The sequence below is a fragment of the Pithys albifrons genome, chromosome 5, assembly GCF_047495875.1.
Source record: "Pithys albifrons albifrons isolate INPA30051 chromosome 5, PitAlb_v1, whole genome shotgun sequence".
NCBI classification, from domain to species: domain Eukaryota; kingdom Metazoa; phylum Chordata; class Aves; order Passeriformes; family Thamnophilidae; genus Pithys; species Pithys albifrons.
In genome coordinates this window covers 56,927,297-56,941,177 of record NC_092462.1, presented here as the reverse complement: position 1 = coordinate 56,941,177, position 13,881 = coordinate 56,927,297, and the positions used below count along the sequence as shown (strand labels likewise).

Here is a 13,881-nt window from a genome sequence, read left to right as displayed (position 1 = left end):
TATTGATTGTTATGACCTACAGGCAAACTCTGTGCTTCCAGAAATACTATTCATGCTTATATATCACTTTTTTTATCTTCCATCTCTGCCAATATAGGAAACTCAAATGCCACAGTCTCCATTTAATCCTTGATTGCCAGTCTGAGACCATATTTGTTCTGGACACATTTCTTGGGATGGAGCTGGGGACAATGCTGACTCATTTCAAATCCCCCATTGCTGCAGAATGCCAAACAGTGTGAGCTGTCTCGTACAGTCCCAGTCTATCCTTGCTGCAGGCTGTCCAGTGGTAGTCACCTCAAATAACAGTTGTCTATCTCCAGCTCTCTTTCTTTACAAAACCCTGACTGAACCCAAACAAGTAACTTCAGTTAGATTCATCTGCTTCTATTGACCTTTTGGTGTAGTGGGGAACCACTGATCACATACAGAGAACTGAAGAAAAACTCTTCCTCTTCCCTAATAGAGCTACCCCAGGCTGTCACACAACCACAACACGTACTGGAGACTTCACCCAAAGGCAAAAACTGTGAGGAGCAGGTAAAGAGCTGCATAAATTCATGCCACGTATTCTTAGCCAGAGCTGGAGCACCTCAGTGCCAGAAGCAGAATACAACTGTGTTGGTGAGCAAAGGGCAGCAGGCTGTCACCCATTCTGAAGAGACCAGGAGCTAAAAATTGGTCTGTACTTAGGGCTTCAGAGCTATAGTGTGAGGGTTAGTAATCTGCACACAACCTGTGCTCTCTGGCAAGTCATCTTTGGCACTCTTCTTGTGGTCATAGACCAAATGCAAACGAGCAAGTTCTAGTTCCAATCATTTCCTACTTCTGTAATAACGTTGTCAGGGTAAAAGCATCTGGTGGAAGGGAGGTATATTTATATATCTCTTTTCCTCTGAAGTTGCAAAATACGACTGAAGAGTCATGACAGTTTTGGGAACGAGGAGAAGAGTAGAGCGAGATGATCTTCTAAGAGCGATTCCTCTGTAACTGAACAGTGCATAGGGGCTAAGGAGTTTTACTGCTGTCTAAGAAGGATAGTTTACACAGCAATGGTAGAAGGAAATAGAGTAAGCTCAAGCTGAAAGACACATTTAGGCAGAGGAGTCTATCACTAAAGGCTTGTCATCTGCAAAATAAAGTAGAGTGTGAATTTATGGGGATAAAGCTGCTGCTTGGCCTTGCAAGAAACCATACTCTGCACTTGGTCTGCAAACAATGTTCAAATGCAGATCTGTTTGTAATGCAGAAAACTCCAGGCCAGCTAGTCCTGAGAAAGCAGTCAGATCATGACAGTACATAGCAGCTAACTCACCCTCCTAACTGTACCTAACCCAGTTACACCAACGATTGGCATCACCACACTAACATGTACTCCAAGTACCTTTCCGAGGTTCAGCTTAATCCCATCAAAAACAGAGATCACAAGGAACTGCTAACTAGATTCCTTTTGCACCCTTTCTCCAATTAGTAGGCAGCATTCCTTCAATTTTTGGTATAGTCCAAGGGTTTAAACAATTCTATAGCCTTCAATAACCAAGTACAGTCCAGTTCAATTATTTGCCTATACTTACATGGGATAATCAATCTGATGCTGCCTGGCTGTCTCAAGTTCTCTGTTTTCAAATTGTTCAAATCTCTTCACGATTCCTGTTTTTTCTCCACTGGAAGCATATATAAATTCGAGAATCTGGACCCCATCTGCAAAATAAAATCTTTCTTAATCTTGCCACCCAAGAAGCACTGATAACCAATTAAACATTTAAGTCAAAGATTTAAACAGATAAAAAATTAACACAGATCCTCAATAAGTCCTTAAGCACAAGTTCACTTGATGTTATTAAATAAATACATTACAGTCTTGGACCAAATAACGCATGGAAAGTGAAATGAGTCCATTTCCAGCCGGTATTAGAAGCAGGGAAAGAACAGGCTCATTTAAACCTAAGATATTAAAAAAGCAGTTAGTAAGGAAGAAACCTTCATTTATGTAATTTGCTTAAATCTAATTTCATCTTTGGTTATGTCTATGTGACATTACCCCACTGCTCTGGGACTTGGTCTTCATTTGCACCTCTCTATATTGTATGTATGGATAGATTCTCTTCTTAACTGATACAGACAATCCTGTAATAAAAGAGATAAAGACACCCCTTCCAAGAACCAGGAGAAAATTCTTCAAAGCCATGATATACCTATCAGCAGCTTGCTTAGAAAAACTCCAAAATCAATAAAAAACCAAAAACAACCCCCCACCAACAAAACAACAAAATAAAGCAAACCCTGAGGAACTTGTCACAAGCTTATTTTAAGAAACAAAATTGAAATGTTATTTCCTCCTATTTTCTGTTATACTGATTTCATCTGTAATAGAATTAGGTTACACAGATGTTTCACAGTGTGGTCAGATAAGACATGCTGTCTCAGCAAGTATTTTAGAAAGTCGCTGAAGGAACCAACATCATTGTTTCCCTCTTCTTCTTCAGAGCATTTCCATGCCAAGGTAGTCAAAATAAATGACATAAATACCATTGTGGGATTTTCTAGAAGAGAATCACTTAGAAACAAATCATCTTTTCTCTTTTAAGTTCTGTTTTGAGTATGCATTGAAGGTAAAAAATTGCCAGCAGGAGTAAAGCTAGAGGTAGGCAGGCAGAAAAAGAAGTCAGAACTCAAAAAATCTAGAAAGCAGAGTTAGGAGTTTCAATAATCTATACAGTTGGCATGACATGATTTTTTTATTTAAAACTATTAATTTTTTTCTTAAAACAGTAGTCCATAATGGTTTTGGCGTGACGGGGAGGAAGATGCATTATAAAGTTTAGTGCACTATAAAGTCTTTTAAATATCTTTCTGAGTGTAAGGCCATCATCTAAAGCAGAAGTAGACTATCTGTGTGAGAACTGTGTATACATGAACTGCAGAACTGACTCTGAAATAATGCAGGAAGGGACAAACAACTCTCTCTGAAGGCAAAGGAATGATGTCCACTGACATCAGTGGGGTTTGACTGAAGTTGCTTGAGTACACTTAGAAAATAGAAGGCCATACTGCTACAAATCATCAGGCTGGCTGTGATGAAACAAGCTGGAGGCCTTGATGGCTTCAGTTGTTTGCAACATAACCTTACAGTTATGAAGCTAACATGTTAAACAATGTTTCCTAAGTAAACCATTCTATCTCACATTTACTATTTACTACCAGACACTTCTTAACAGCTTATTTGTGTCCCATTAGTTTCCCTGGTGAAAAAAAGGTAACATCACACCTACCACTTTCATGAGGGCACTGAGGTATCCTGTTTGCCTGAAGCATCCACAAATAATCAGCACCCCACGGAAGACAAACTTTGTGGTCCTTATACGGCCGCTCAAAAGGCGGAACTGCCTCTAAAAATGTGTAATTCTTGGCAACTGCAGACTGATAGTCTTCATGCTGCTCATCGTCATAGTTGCTGGCTGATTTGTGACTAATCCATGCATACAATATCACACTATGCACTATTATTGAGTTCCTGATGATATAATCATCTCTGTAAACCATGATGCTCGGAAATTTCAAGTGTACTTGTCGTGTTCTGCTAACATAAAGGTTCTTCTCGTCCTTCCATCTCCTTCTATACACTGGTACACCAGTCTTGAACTCAGAGGAAGCTACTGCTTCCAAGTGGACAATACAAGGCTTAGAACATAAATACTGAACTGAAACCGCAGAATTGTTAAGAACTTTCTTTTCTAAAATATTTAAATGGATAAAGTCCACATAATCCATGTTTTTCTCAAACTGTGGAGTAACTGCTGTTGTCTGTGATGTCTCTTTTCCAAAGGATGGCACAAAGTTCTGGAAAAAAAACCCAAACCACAAACATGTTAGTCAGAGAATCTAAGTTTACATGATTACTCATATACTCACATCAACTCATATCCCCGACATCAAGTTCTCAAAGTTACACATGCCTCTACAAACAAACTGTATTTACAGGGTGTATCGTTCAGTCCTTACGGAAGCAGAATCTGGTCTAAGATAGCAACTTACACGTCATGATATTTACACATGTTCCTAGGACCAGGCCTAAGGAATGTACACGGAGTTGCTACCTGTCATGCAGATATCTGAAGGGCAGAATAACAACCAAGGCAGCTCAAAACAGTTTCCTGAGAATGAACTAATGTTCATGAAGTGCTTAGGGGCTTTTTTTTGCAGTGTTCCTATCCTGAAGATGCATTTGGAAATATGAGCAGCAAGACAACAGGCTGCATTTGTGCAGCTTTCGCTCTCCACAGCTATGCACACTGTAATATACTTTGAGAGAGAGTGCTTGGACATACACCAGGATTATCCTCCATCCTGAAGTTCTTGTCTCTAAGGCTTCAAACAGCTTCTTTTCTTTCTGCCCTGCAGTCAGCATCCGGCTTGATGCACTGCCAAGGATACTAGGGATTACTCAGCTCAGAGGGCCAGCCACCAGCATGGCACTTCTGTCAGGTCCCCTGGTCTGGCTAAAATATTCAGAATTGCCACTTAGGATTACCAAGGAAGCTGATTGTTAAGATTGCTTAAAATGAGATCTGTCTCGGGTAACTTTTAACTTTGCTAAGCTTAAACAAAACAGATTGATTTTATCTTGGATACCTATCTTGGATTGACAGCTTTTTCACTGGGATTCTCAAAATATTTAAAAGCTTTGGAATAATCATTAGCACGTTTCTAATCATAGAAATCCTGTGCTGTCCACCACCTGAATGACAAGACCTTGCCCATGATCCAATATGGGGATCAGTAAAAGCCCCAAATGATAAACTATCTTGCTCTTCATTTCTTAAGAGTATTTCTTAAGTTGACATCCCTTGAGAGCTACACTGAAAAAACATCATGCCTATAAAACCTGTGAAGATGTAAATATTCGGAAAAATCAGAAGTTTACCTGTACTACTTCCTCATCCTACAGATGAGGATTTTGGATGTGATCAAATGCTGGTTTTCCCCCAGTTCCCTGCCTTCTTAAAGGCATAGAACAGCCCTGGGGTTGCCAGTCAAACACAACATAAAGGGGACTGTTTGCTTCAAGACTTTGACTTTATTTAGGGCAGACACTGGAAGACATAACTGAATAAGGGAACTTTTGGATGAGAAAGCTCAATATCATTGATAGCAGATGGGTAATCTAGATGACTACATTTATTTAGTGGTTCTAGGTCTTCTAAACTTGTCACTTAAACCACTTTCCAGCAGTGAAATCAAGTGCTCTTTATCTTCTTGTGCCTGACAAGAGACACTGGAAGTGAGATGTGCAGTGATGCTGAACACTGATAAACATATGTAAGCACCAAGATATACACTTTGAACAAATAAAATGCTATAAAAAAGGTAAAACGCTCCATAATGTCAGTATTTAGGCTTTCTACAATAGGTACCGTCATCAGAGTGACAGCCTTCCTCTCTGTGCCTTGTTTCCCACACTATAGATTCTGTAAAAAGGATGCATACTGAAAAGGATGGTGCCCATTGAAATACACAGTATGGTGTCCACCATATCCTGGAATGACATGCATGCACACATACTGAGAAAAAAGCTGATGAGGGAACCTTTTCTTTGGTTATTGATACTTCTAAAAGCATTAAAAGCACATAGCAGCAAGAACAAATTATCCTAAACCTCTTGTAGCTGATGGTTACAATTCATATTTCTTGATCTTACAATAAAAAGTACTTGTAAAGAGCTTAACCCTTGTGATATGGGGCCTGTGTCATGAGGCAGATGGTAATGTATTAGGAAAGCAATGCCACATGGTTATCACAAAATGGAAAAGTCTGTCAGGTAGACACTACAAAGCATTGCAGTACCACCTTGTGCTTACCACATTAACTGTCAAAATACACCAAGCTAGTGCTCAGTTTTCTCAGATTATCCAATACAGAGATATGGGAACTGGCCTCCAGTAAAGACAGTTTGGGTTTGGCACAGTTCATTAGCAAAGATGCAGCAGTGTATGAATATGGCCATCTGATTTCCAGTGACTGGGCAGAAATTTTGTGGTGGGGGATCCCAAGGCAGCAAGCTCTGCAGCCCAAAGCCAGTTCCTTGTAGAACAATTTCCATGATGTTCCTAGAGCACTTAAACACCATGCATCATGACTGCTGATACATAAGGTTAGCTGCAGCCCTGCTGGTCTTAGTGCCTGTTCTGATAAATGACTTCTGGAGAGTTACTCAAGGGACTTTTGTATTTTGTCAGTCCCTGGGTATTACCTGAGGCGTGTGCTGCCAAAAGGCATGAAGCATATTTGGGTCCGCTGTTACACTACCCTAACAGACACTTCAGGAGGCTCATCCAGTAAAGAGCATGGCGCAAAGAACCCTGAGCAACCCCACACCAACAGAGCCATGGGAGTGATCACAGACCAAAAACTCCCAGACCACGGCTGAGTCTCTGTTACCACCTGATCGCCTCTTACAAAGTGCTCCCTGGTGCAACGCATAGTGTGCCCATCATCCAAATGTTCCTCTTGGATGAAGAATCCTAGCTCTTCCCTGCCTGGTATATCACACAAGGCAGAGCTAATTGTGCATCACCTCTGACTACATCGAGCAAGGCTGAAAGCACTGCACATTGAGCATGATTAGGAGACTTAAGAACGAAAGTTTCCCAGCATAGTAGAGAGTTCAGCCACGCTGATTCAAAATATTACCATGAGGCAGGCAGAGTTCAATAAGGCAGACATAAAGGCTTTGTTGTGTGGGACAACATAGCCACAATAGTTGTAAAAGTTTTTTTCTTTTCTTAAAGCCTGCTAAATTTGAATGAATTAAGCCAAGTCACCCCACCAGATGTTAGGATAAAAATCATTGTGGGAGGCAATCACAAGTGTTAAGAAACTGAACATTTTCTGTAGTGTAATAATACAGAAACGATTGAGAAACCATTCTTCCACTCGCTGGAGTCAGATCTCAGCAGGGCCCTCCGTGTTCACTCCCGCAGAAATTCCACATAACCCCATGAAACTGCAGGTTTGCACTGGTCTGAAGATAACTGCAGTCCTTTACCTGCGAACACCTGACACGCCTTGCTACATTTTAACATGTGTGAAGAGACAACACGACAAAGGGGCAATCAATCAGCACCAATATAGTGGAGGAATACAAAGCTTTTAACCGGAGCTTTTGTTTAGCAGCATAAAATACTAATAGCTCAGCAGCCGCCCCTAAAACGCGGCTGTTTCCATACGCCACAAAGCACCACGCTCAGTGGTTCACCTGCCACATGTCGGAGACAAGCCCTTTCTTTCCACCCCAGAAATTTAACGCCACCCAGGACAGAAAGCTTTTTAACACTTGGATGTGACGACTCGGCGTTCCCAGCTGGATCACACTGGCCCCGGCACCGAGACCCGGCGCACCCGGACAACGGCCTCGGCTCCCTCCCCGCGGCCCCGCCCGGCCGAGACCCCCCGCGACCGCCGGACAGGTGCGGGGCAGGTGCGGGGCCGGCGGCACTCACCGTGAGGAGGAGGACGAGGAGCGCACTGGGGCGGCGGGGCTCGGCCGGGGGCCGCATGCTGCTGCCGCGGCGGTGCCCACCGCGGACGGGAGTGCGGGACCGGCTCGGCGACAAGGATGCGGCAGATCCGGCTTCCTGGAGGAGGGGCCGGGCAGGGCCGGGCCGGGCCGGGCCGGGCAGGGCCCCGCGACACCGCCGCAGGTGCGGAGGGGCCGGGCCGGACGGCAGCCGAGCCGCGGCCGCGCTGCTGCGCTCCCCTGAGCCCCGCGCAGCCCCGTCCCAGAGGTACCGGGCGCTGTCCCGGCAGCGGCGCGCCCGGGCGGGACCCCCGCGGGGCGGCCCCCGCCGTCCTCCTCCCCGCCCTGGCGCCTCGGTGCGGCGCTGCCAGCGCGGCCGCGGCCCGGAGCGGCTCCCTGCGGCGGCCCTAGGGCGGCGCGGCGGGAGCGGGGCTCATCGCTCCGCACTGCCCGGGCTGCGCTCACAGCGCGGCGGGAGCGGCCCCGGCCCCGGCCCTGGCCCCGGCCCCGCACCGCACCCCGCCCGCCGCGCGGGGGCGCTGCTTCCGCGGGCCGGGCCCGCTCATTCCCGCGTGTCCCGGAAGGGCAGCGCCGTGACCGCCCGGGCCATGGCGCGGCTGTCCCGCACCATCGGCATCTTCGCTGCCTTCGCGGCCGTGGTGGGAGCTGCCTTTTACCCCATTTACCTGCGGCCGCTGCTGCTGCCGGAGGAGTACAGTGAGTGCCTGCGGGGGAACTGGGCCGGGCCCGGAGTGTGCCGGACCGGGGGAGGACCGGGGGTGGCGCTCGGCAGTGACTCCCGAGGGCTTTCTGCTCGCTTAGGATGTACCCCAAACCCGAAATAATAAAACTCGCAGTACTCTTGTTTCATGGCAGTAGCCAGCGCGTGATGAAGGCCCTTCAGCTGTACTGTAGAGGATTGAGATGCAGTTAAAGTTGAGATCCGAGCCACCTCTCCTGGGAGGAAAGGCTGAAAGAGGTAAGGTTGTTCCGCCTGAAGAAAAGAAGGCTCCGGAGAGACTTTAGAGCAGCATTTCAACACTTGAAGAGGGCTCATAAGAAAGATAGGGGCAGACTTTTTTTGCGATAGGACAAGAGGTGATGGCTGTAAACTAAAAGAGGGTGAATACAGAGTAGATAGGAGGAAGACGTTTTTCATGGTGAAACACTGGAACAGGTTGTCCAAAAGCAGTACATGCCCCATCCCTGGAGATGATCAAGGTCAGGTGGGACGGGCTCTGAGCCACTTGATCTTGTTGAAGATGTCCCTCACCATTGCAGGGGTGTCGGACCAGATGATCTGTAAAGGTCTCTTCCAACTCAAAACTATTCAATTATTTGGTAAGCTGAGCTTTGTTCTCTAGCTACGATCGAAAATCTAACTTAAAACATAATAACAGGTTTTTTACGGGTTGGGATGATTTCCTAGACCTGGTCTCAGTCTACAGAGCCGCTGAAACTGACTCCTGGTGGAAACCTCACTCTTCTGTCAGAAACACGAAAAACTTCCAAAAGCCCACAACTGCCTATCCAGGGAGCTCTCAAAGGCACCTGCAGCTTCAGGTGTGAAGCCTCAGCAGCTCCAGGTGGCACTCCATCCTGCTGGAGTGGTAGAGGGAGCACCTGTTACTCCTCAACTTACATGAAATACTGCCCAAGGAAACAGGGAAGTTCTGGTGGAACAAGCCCTGACCCCTTGCTTTAATTATGAAACTAAGCAAGCTGTTGGTGATACTTGGAAGATGAATGTGGTTAATCTGCCAAGACAACAGAAGATTTCTAGGAAGAAGAAAAAAAGGAAAAGGATAATGAACTTACTGCATCAAAGCTGAAATAAAATTTAACTTGCAAGCAAGTTCTTATTTAAGGAAGCTATGCCCTTAAAAACCTTATTAGTTCATTTTGCTTCTGCTGTACTTTCCAAAAATACTATATTAGGAGTGTGGCTCAGCATCAAGAAAAGGACAGAACTAGTGGACCACATCCTCGGACCACATCCTCTTTTGTGTTTGTGAATTGCATGAGCAGATGTTCCCTATTAGGTTAGGGATTTTTTAATCTCTATTTAGGAAATAAAATGAGTTGTTAAAAAGTGTGTAAACTTGCAATTTGATAGCTTATGCTAAGCTTTACTTATTATATGCTTCCTAAACTCTCCTCTGATCTCACCTTTATTCATTTCCTATGTACTTCCCTTAATGCTCATCGCTGCAGTAGGAGAGAAGCACAAGAACTTGTTGTCATAATCCTTTAGGCAAGAACATGGAAGTTCACTGTTGCAGTACTTGAGTGGAAGTCTTTAACCTTTGGGGTACAAAGGATTTTTCAGAGTACAGTCTGATAAGCTGTATGACAACTTATATAGAAGCTCCCACCCTCTGTTGCCTTGATCTGGGGGTGAATACTGAGTATTTCTGTATTTTGGGATGCTGGGTCCCGAAAGTTGGACATTTTCATTAGCATCACATAGTAATCACACAAAAGGCAAGAATGGATTTTAATTATCTGGAGAGACATTCACCTGTGTAAACATGAAATGCTATCTTTTCTTTCTTCAATCTTGTTCTTCTTGTGTATCTCCCAAATTCTACACAAATAAGGTACATTAGTGTTCACAAAGAAGGCTTTTCTGCACAGTTCTCATGCATCTTCAGAGGACTTCCTAGGAGTTTAACAAATCAAATGGAAGGTATTTGGAAAAACTGTATGTAATCAAATTGTTAATATGAACCATAAATTGTGCGTAAAGGCGTTTGATCTTATTTCATACAGAAATGTTACAATTTTGTAGGGGTTTAGTACCTCAGTTTGTGGTCTTGATATTTCTGGTATTTTCATGACTGTATCTAGCTCTAAGACTGTTTTCTCATGTGAGACAGTTTTGTGGCAGTGATGAAACTTTGAGGCCTTGAACACAGACCTTTTTCCCATGGGTTAATTAAAACAGTGGTTTGAAAGCTTTTGCTTGGGGCATTTTCACCAATTTTGTGATTATCTGAATTGTGAGACTTGGCTTCTTCCCAATCCTGTGAGATGGCTGTCCTCTCATAAAGACTGCCTCTTCCTTGTCATCCTTTTTCTGGGTTAGCTCTTTCCCAAGTTGTTTGCAGGCCTCACACCAGTCTCCCTATTGACTGTTCTGTGTGTTATGTGTATATTTCTCATCTATTACTTCTATGCACTGGTTTCCTTCCCATGGTAGTTAACAGCTCTTTCTGTTCAACCCAAGTATGTTCCTAGACCTCTCAGACTGATTCCCGTTTTGGTTCCTACCTCTCTTCTGATCTTAACTTCCACTTAAGACTAAGTGTCTTTCTCCTCCGTGTCCTACAGTAAGTCTCATACCTTGCCCTGATCTATTCTGTTCTTATGGTCAGGGCTTTGTACCTTTTCCTTTAAAATTAGAAAGTTCCCTGAGATTTTGTCTGCTAAAAAGGATGGAATGGAATTACAGTGCTCAGTGAACAGAGCTGGAGAAGCAGCATTTGCCTCTAGTGCCTGCCCCCTTGCAAAGAGAATCAATTACTGTGCTATTCCTGCTAGTCTCCAGTAGCATTAGGCTTGTACCTAGGTAGCCTGATAACATGTAGTGTCACTGCATTCCCAGGGGGTTAGGATGCTGAAAAATTTCAGTTTTAAGGTGAGCTTAGTTCTGAGCTTCCACTGAGAATGAGCACCCTGCAATCTTTTAAAGGCTTCAGAAGTTCAGTGGTGTGGGCAAAAGGCCAATCCAGCTGAGCTTTGATTTACTGCTCCAAAGTACCACAGAGAAGTGCTGAACTGCAAGTGAAAGAAAAGGAGGGGCATATGATAAGGGAAAATAGTGTAGTTTTATCCATTTCTCTTCTTGGAAATGGTTGAAGCTTTTATAGAAAAAAGAAAAGCCTGAGACAGGCCCAATTTATGGAAAAAGATCCCTCTGATACTGAAATTCACAAAGTTTATAAGCACTAATTTCATAGATGCTGTCATGGAATCTACTTGCAAGATCTCTCAGGGCCTGAAAATGGAGATCACTCATTCTGGGAAAAAATCTTCTGAATAGTTCTTTGTTAAGCATATAAGTGATAGCTCATAAAAGTGCTAGTCATTCTTGGTGTGCTGGAATCATGGCAAGTATTTTGGCATCTTTTATTAAACAATATCATTGTTTTAAGATTATTATCTTATTGTTTGTAGTCTCTCAAAACAGACTAGGCGTTAGTTTCTAAGTGAAGTGGGAATGCTGCATTTGCATTGTGTAGGTGGATACTCAACAGAATTTTACTGTGTATGATCTAAAATTAACAAATTTTTCAAGATTATTCTTTATTGGGTGGAATCAAGATATCCGATTTTTTTTTTAGTAATATCCTTTCTGTTCTGTTTTCCAGAGAAAGAACAGTCAATAAACCGAGCTGGTATTGTTCAAGAGGATATTCAGCCTGGAGGTAAACTTGATTCGTGTGTTTACGTTGATTGTTTTAAAGACCCTCTTGACGTAAGGCCTGAATGGTTATATGATTTAAGTAATGGAGTGAAGAATACATTCAAAGAAAACATATGTAATAAACTTGACATGAAATTATTTTTTCAGGCTAATTCTTCACTGGAAAATTATTGTTTTAATGAAACTTAGTTTAAATTGTCATAACTGGCCAAATAAGTTGCAGAGTTTCTTTATCTTCACAATTTCTTAAATAGATGGCAGTTTCCACTTCCTAACCAGCTCAAAGCAAACAAGAGCCATGGGTGGGCTGAGCTGTAGCAGTAAAGGACATTGTTTCACCCTAGTTTTGTGGACTACTGCTTTACAACTCAGCTGGAACACAGTTTATGAGCACTTTGGCAGTGCCTTCCAGCCTCATGGGGGGATGGCTGTGCTGAAATCCACTACACATAGTGAAAAATTTGGAATGCCATGCTAACAGCTTTTTGATCTCCGCTGTTGCCAGTGGAAGGCGTAGAAAAGCATATGAGGGAGGTAAAATTCAAGTATGGCAGACTGTCCTTGATAGTTCACTCTTTCATAATGGCAAATGAAATGGCCGTTCATTATGCAAGGTTGGCACTTCTTGATTAACGACTTGAGAGTGCTTATCTTGATGAAACAGGTAATATCTGAGTATGTAAAGGGTAATTTATTCCTATTTTTGAAAAAGCCTAACACCAGCAGCAGTGAAAAATCAAATAGAATTAAAGCCATGTCCTTATTACACATATCTGTTAAATCATTAGTGCAAGACTTGCTTTCCTGGGAAGTGATGAAATGCTGAAGAGGAATAGGAAGGGTATTGTGAAATAGAAGTCTGGTAAACCTGTCTTTTTTACTAAACATTCAAGAGGACTGGACTGGCTCATTTATCTAAGTTGCAGGTGCTTGGTGAGCAGTTGTCCTCAGTATATTTTTCATCTAAATTTAGCTGCTGATGAGAAGTTACAAGATTCATTAGTTGAAAATCTAGACAAATTTAAGTGCAAGGTGGAATTCTAGATGATTGATCCAACAATATTAGAGCACCTTACCTTTAAGTGTGATAGATTTTCAGAAGCTTAAGATCAAAATGAGGTTGTATTTTACATATTTTTGCAAGCTTAAGCAGAGTTGTGAGTTAAGTACAGAAATTTTTGGATTCTTTTACTGTTTAATACACAAGGATTGAGTAGCAGACCTATTCTTTTTTCTTCAATGTTCTAATTCTGATCTGCTGGTATTCTCATACTTGATTTGTAGGGTTAAAAGTGTGGTCTGATCCATTTGGAAGAAAGTAATATTGGTGGCTGGGTGTATTGCAAAACTGAAGAGATGGACACCTTCAGCAGCTTCTTCTTTCACTGGAATGTGAAGGGTGTCGCTGGAGAAGAATTCTGAATATGCCATGTGGCACATGAGGAGCAACAAAGGCTACTGATTGGAATCCCAAGAGATGAAAACATGCTTATTTTGACAGAGGATGCTGGTGCATAGCTCACAGACTAACAGAGAGCTGAATGAGTGTTGAGTATAGAAGTGAAATATTTATTTCCTTGAGAAAAGGGAAAAGGATTTTTTTAATCTGTGAACACTTGTAGAATAAATTGTGAATGGAATAAATTATGTAGATGCTGCAGTTTCCTCCTTAGTTTGAAAGTTACTTTCTGTGGTTTTATGATGAAAATGTGGTAGAAGTATATAATGAGAGAGATCAGTACATAAAATGCAACATGGATAGTGTAAATTTGTACATTAAAATTTTTAAACTAATGTGTACTTTTTTCATGTGTTTTGCAAGTGGATGTGGGAGGTACCTTGGCCACCTGCCAGGTGTCCCCCTGGCCATTCTTACTCCTGCTCTTCAACAGAACAGAGGGAGTAAACAAAATGACAAAAGTTGTGGGTCTGGATA

The 13,881-nt window shown here is 43.0% G+C and overlaps 2 protein-coding genes across 4 annotated transcripts in view; one reads left to right on the top strand and one right to left on the bottom strand.

Moving 5' to 3' along the window:
• SEL1L3 (SEL1L family member 3) overlaps nucleotides 1-8,043 on the bottom strand; it is a 35,027-nt gene extending 26,984 nt beyond the window's left edge. For both annotated transcript variants that reach the window (XM_071556682.1, XM_071556683.1), the window contains exons 1-3: nucleotides 7,500-8,043; nucleotides 3,273-3,840; nucleotides 1,575-1,701 (exon numbers count right to left, since the gene is read on the bottom strand). In XM_071556682.1, coding sequence (XP_071412783.1) covers nucleotides 1,575-1,701; nucleotides 3,273-3,840; nucleotides 7,500-7,556 — 752 coding nt within the window. In that variant the 5' untranslated portion in view covers nucleotides 7,557-8,043. The remainder of the gene's footprint in view (nucleotides 1-1,574; nucleotides 1,702-3,272; nucleotides 3,841-7,499) is intronic.
• SMIM20 (small integral membrane protein 20) lies at nucleotides 7,382-13,605 on the top strand. 2 transcript variants are annotated; one of them, XR_011697939.1, is made up of 3 exons: nucleotides 7,382-8,233; nucleotides 8,393-8,495; nucleotides 8,798-8,811. XR_011697939.1 is itself a non-coding variant. In XM_071556684.1 (3 exons), the coding sequence occupies exons 1-3, from the start codon at nucleotides 8,125-8,127 to the stop codon at nucleotides 13,265-13,267; spliced, it is 204 nt and encodes a 67-aa protein (XP_071412785.1). In that variant the 5' UTR covers nucleotides 7,663-8,124; the 3' UTR covers nucleotides 13,268-13,605. The 2 variants fall into 2 exon arrangements, 1 of the variants encoding a protein (XP_071412785.1); XM_071556684.1 differs by lacking the exons at nucleotides 8,393-8,495; nucleotides 8,798-8,811 and adding exons at nucleotides 11,890-11,946; nucleotides 13,230-13,605 and having other exon boundaries at nucleotides 7,663-8,233.
• The last annotated feature ends 276 nt before the right edge of the window (nucleotides 13,606-13,881 follow it).

Bases quoted from the DNA above. Each gene is read 5' to 3' on its own strand.
- SMIM20 (XM_071556684.1), top strand. From the start codon at position 8,125: ATGGCGCGGCTGTCCCGCACCATCGGCATCTTCGCTGCCTTCGCGGCC. The intron at 8,234-11,889 runs GTGAGTGCCTGC...TCTGTTTTCCAG, and splicing joins GCTGCTGCCGGAGGAGTACA to AGAAAGAACAGTCAATAAAC. The intron at 11,947-13,229 runs GTAAACTTGATT...CTTGATTTGTAG, and splicing joins AGAGGATATTCAGCCTGGAG to GGTTAAAAGTGTGGTCTGAT.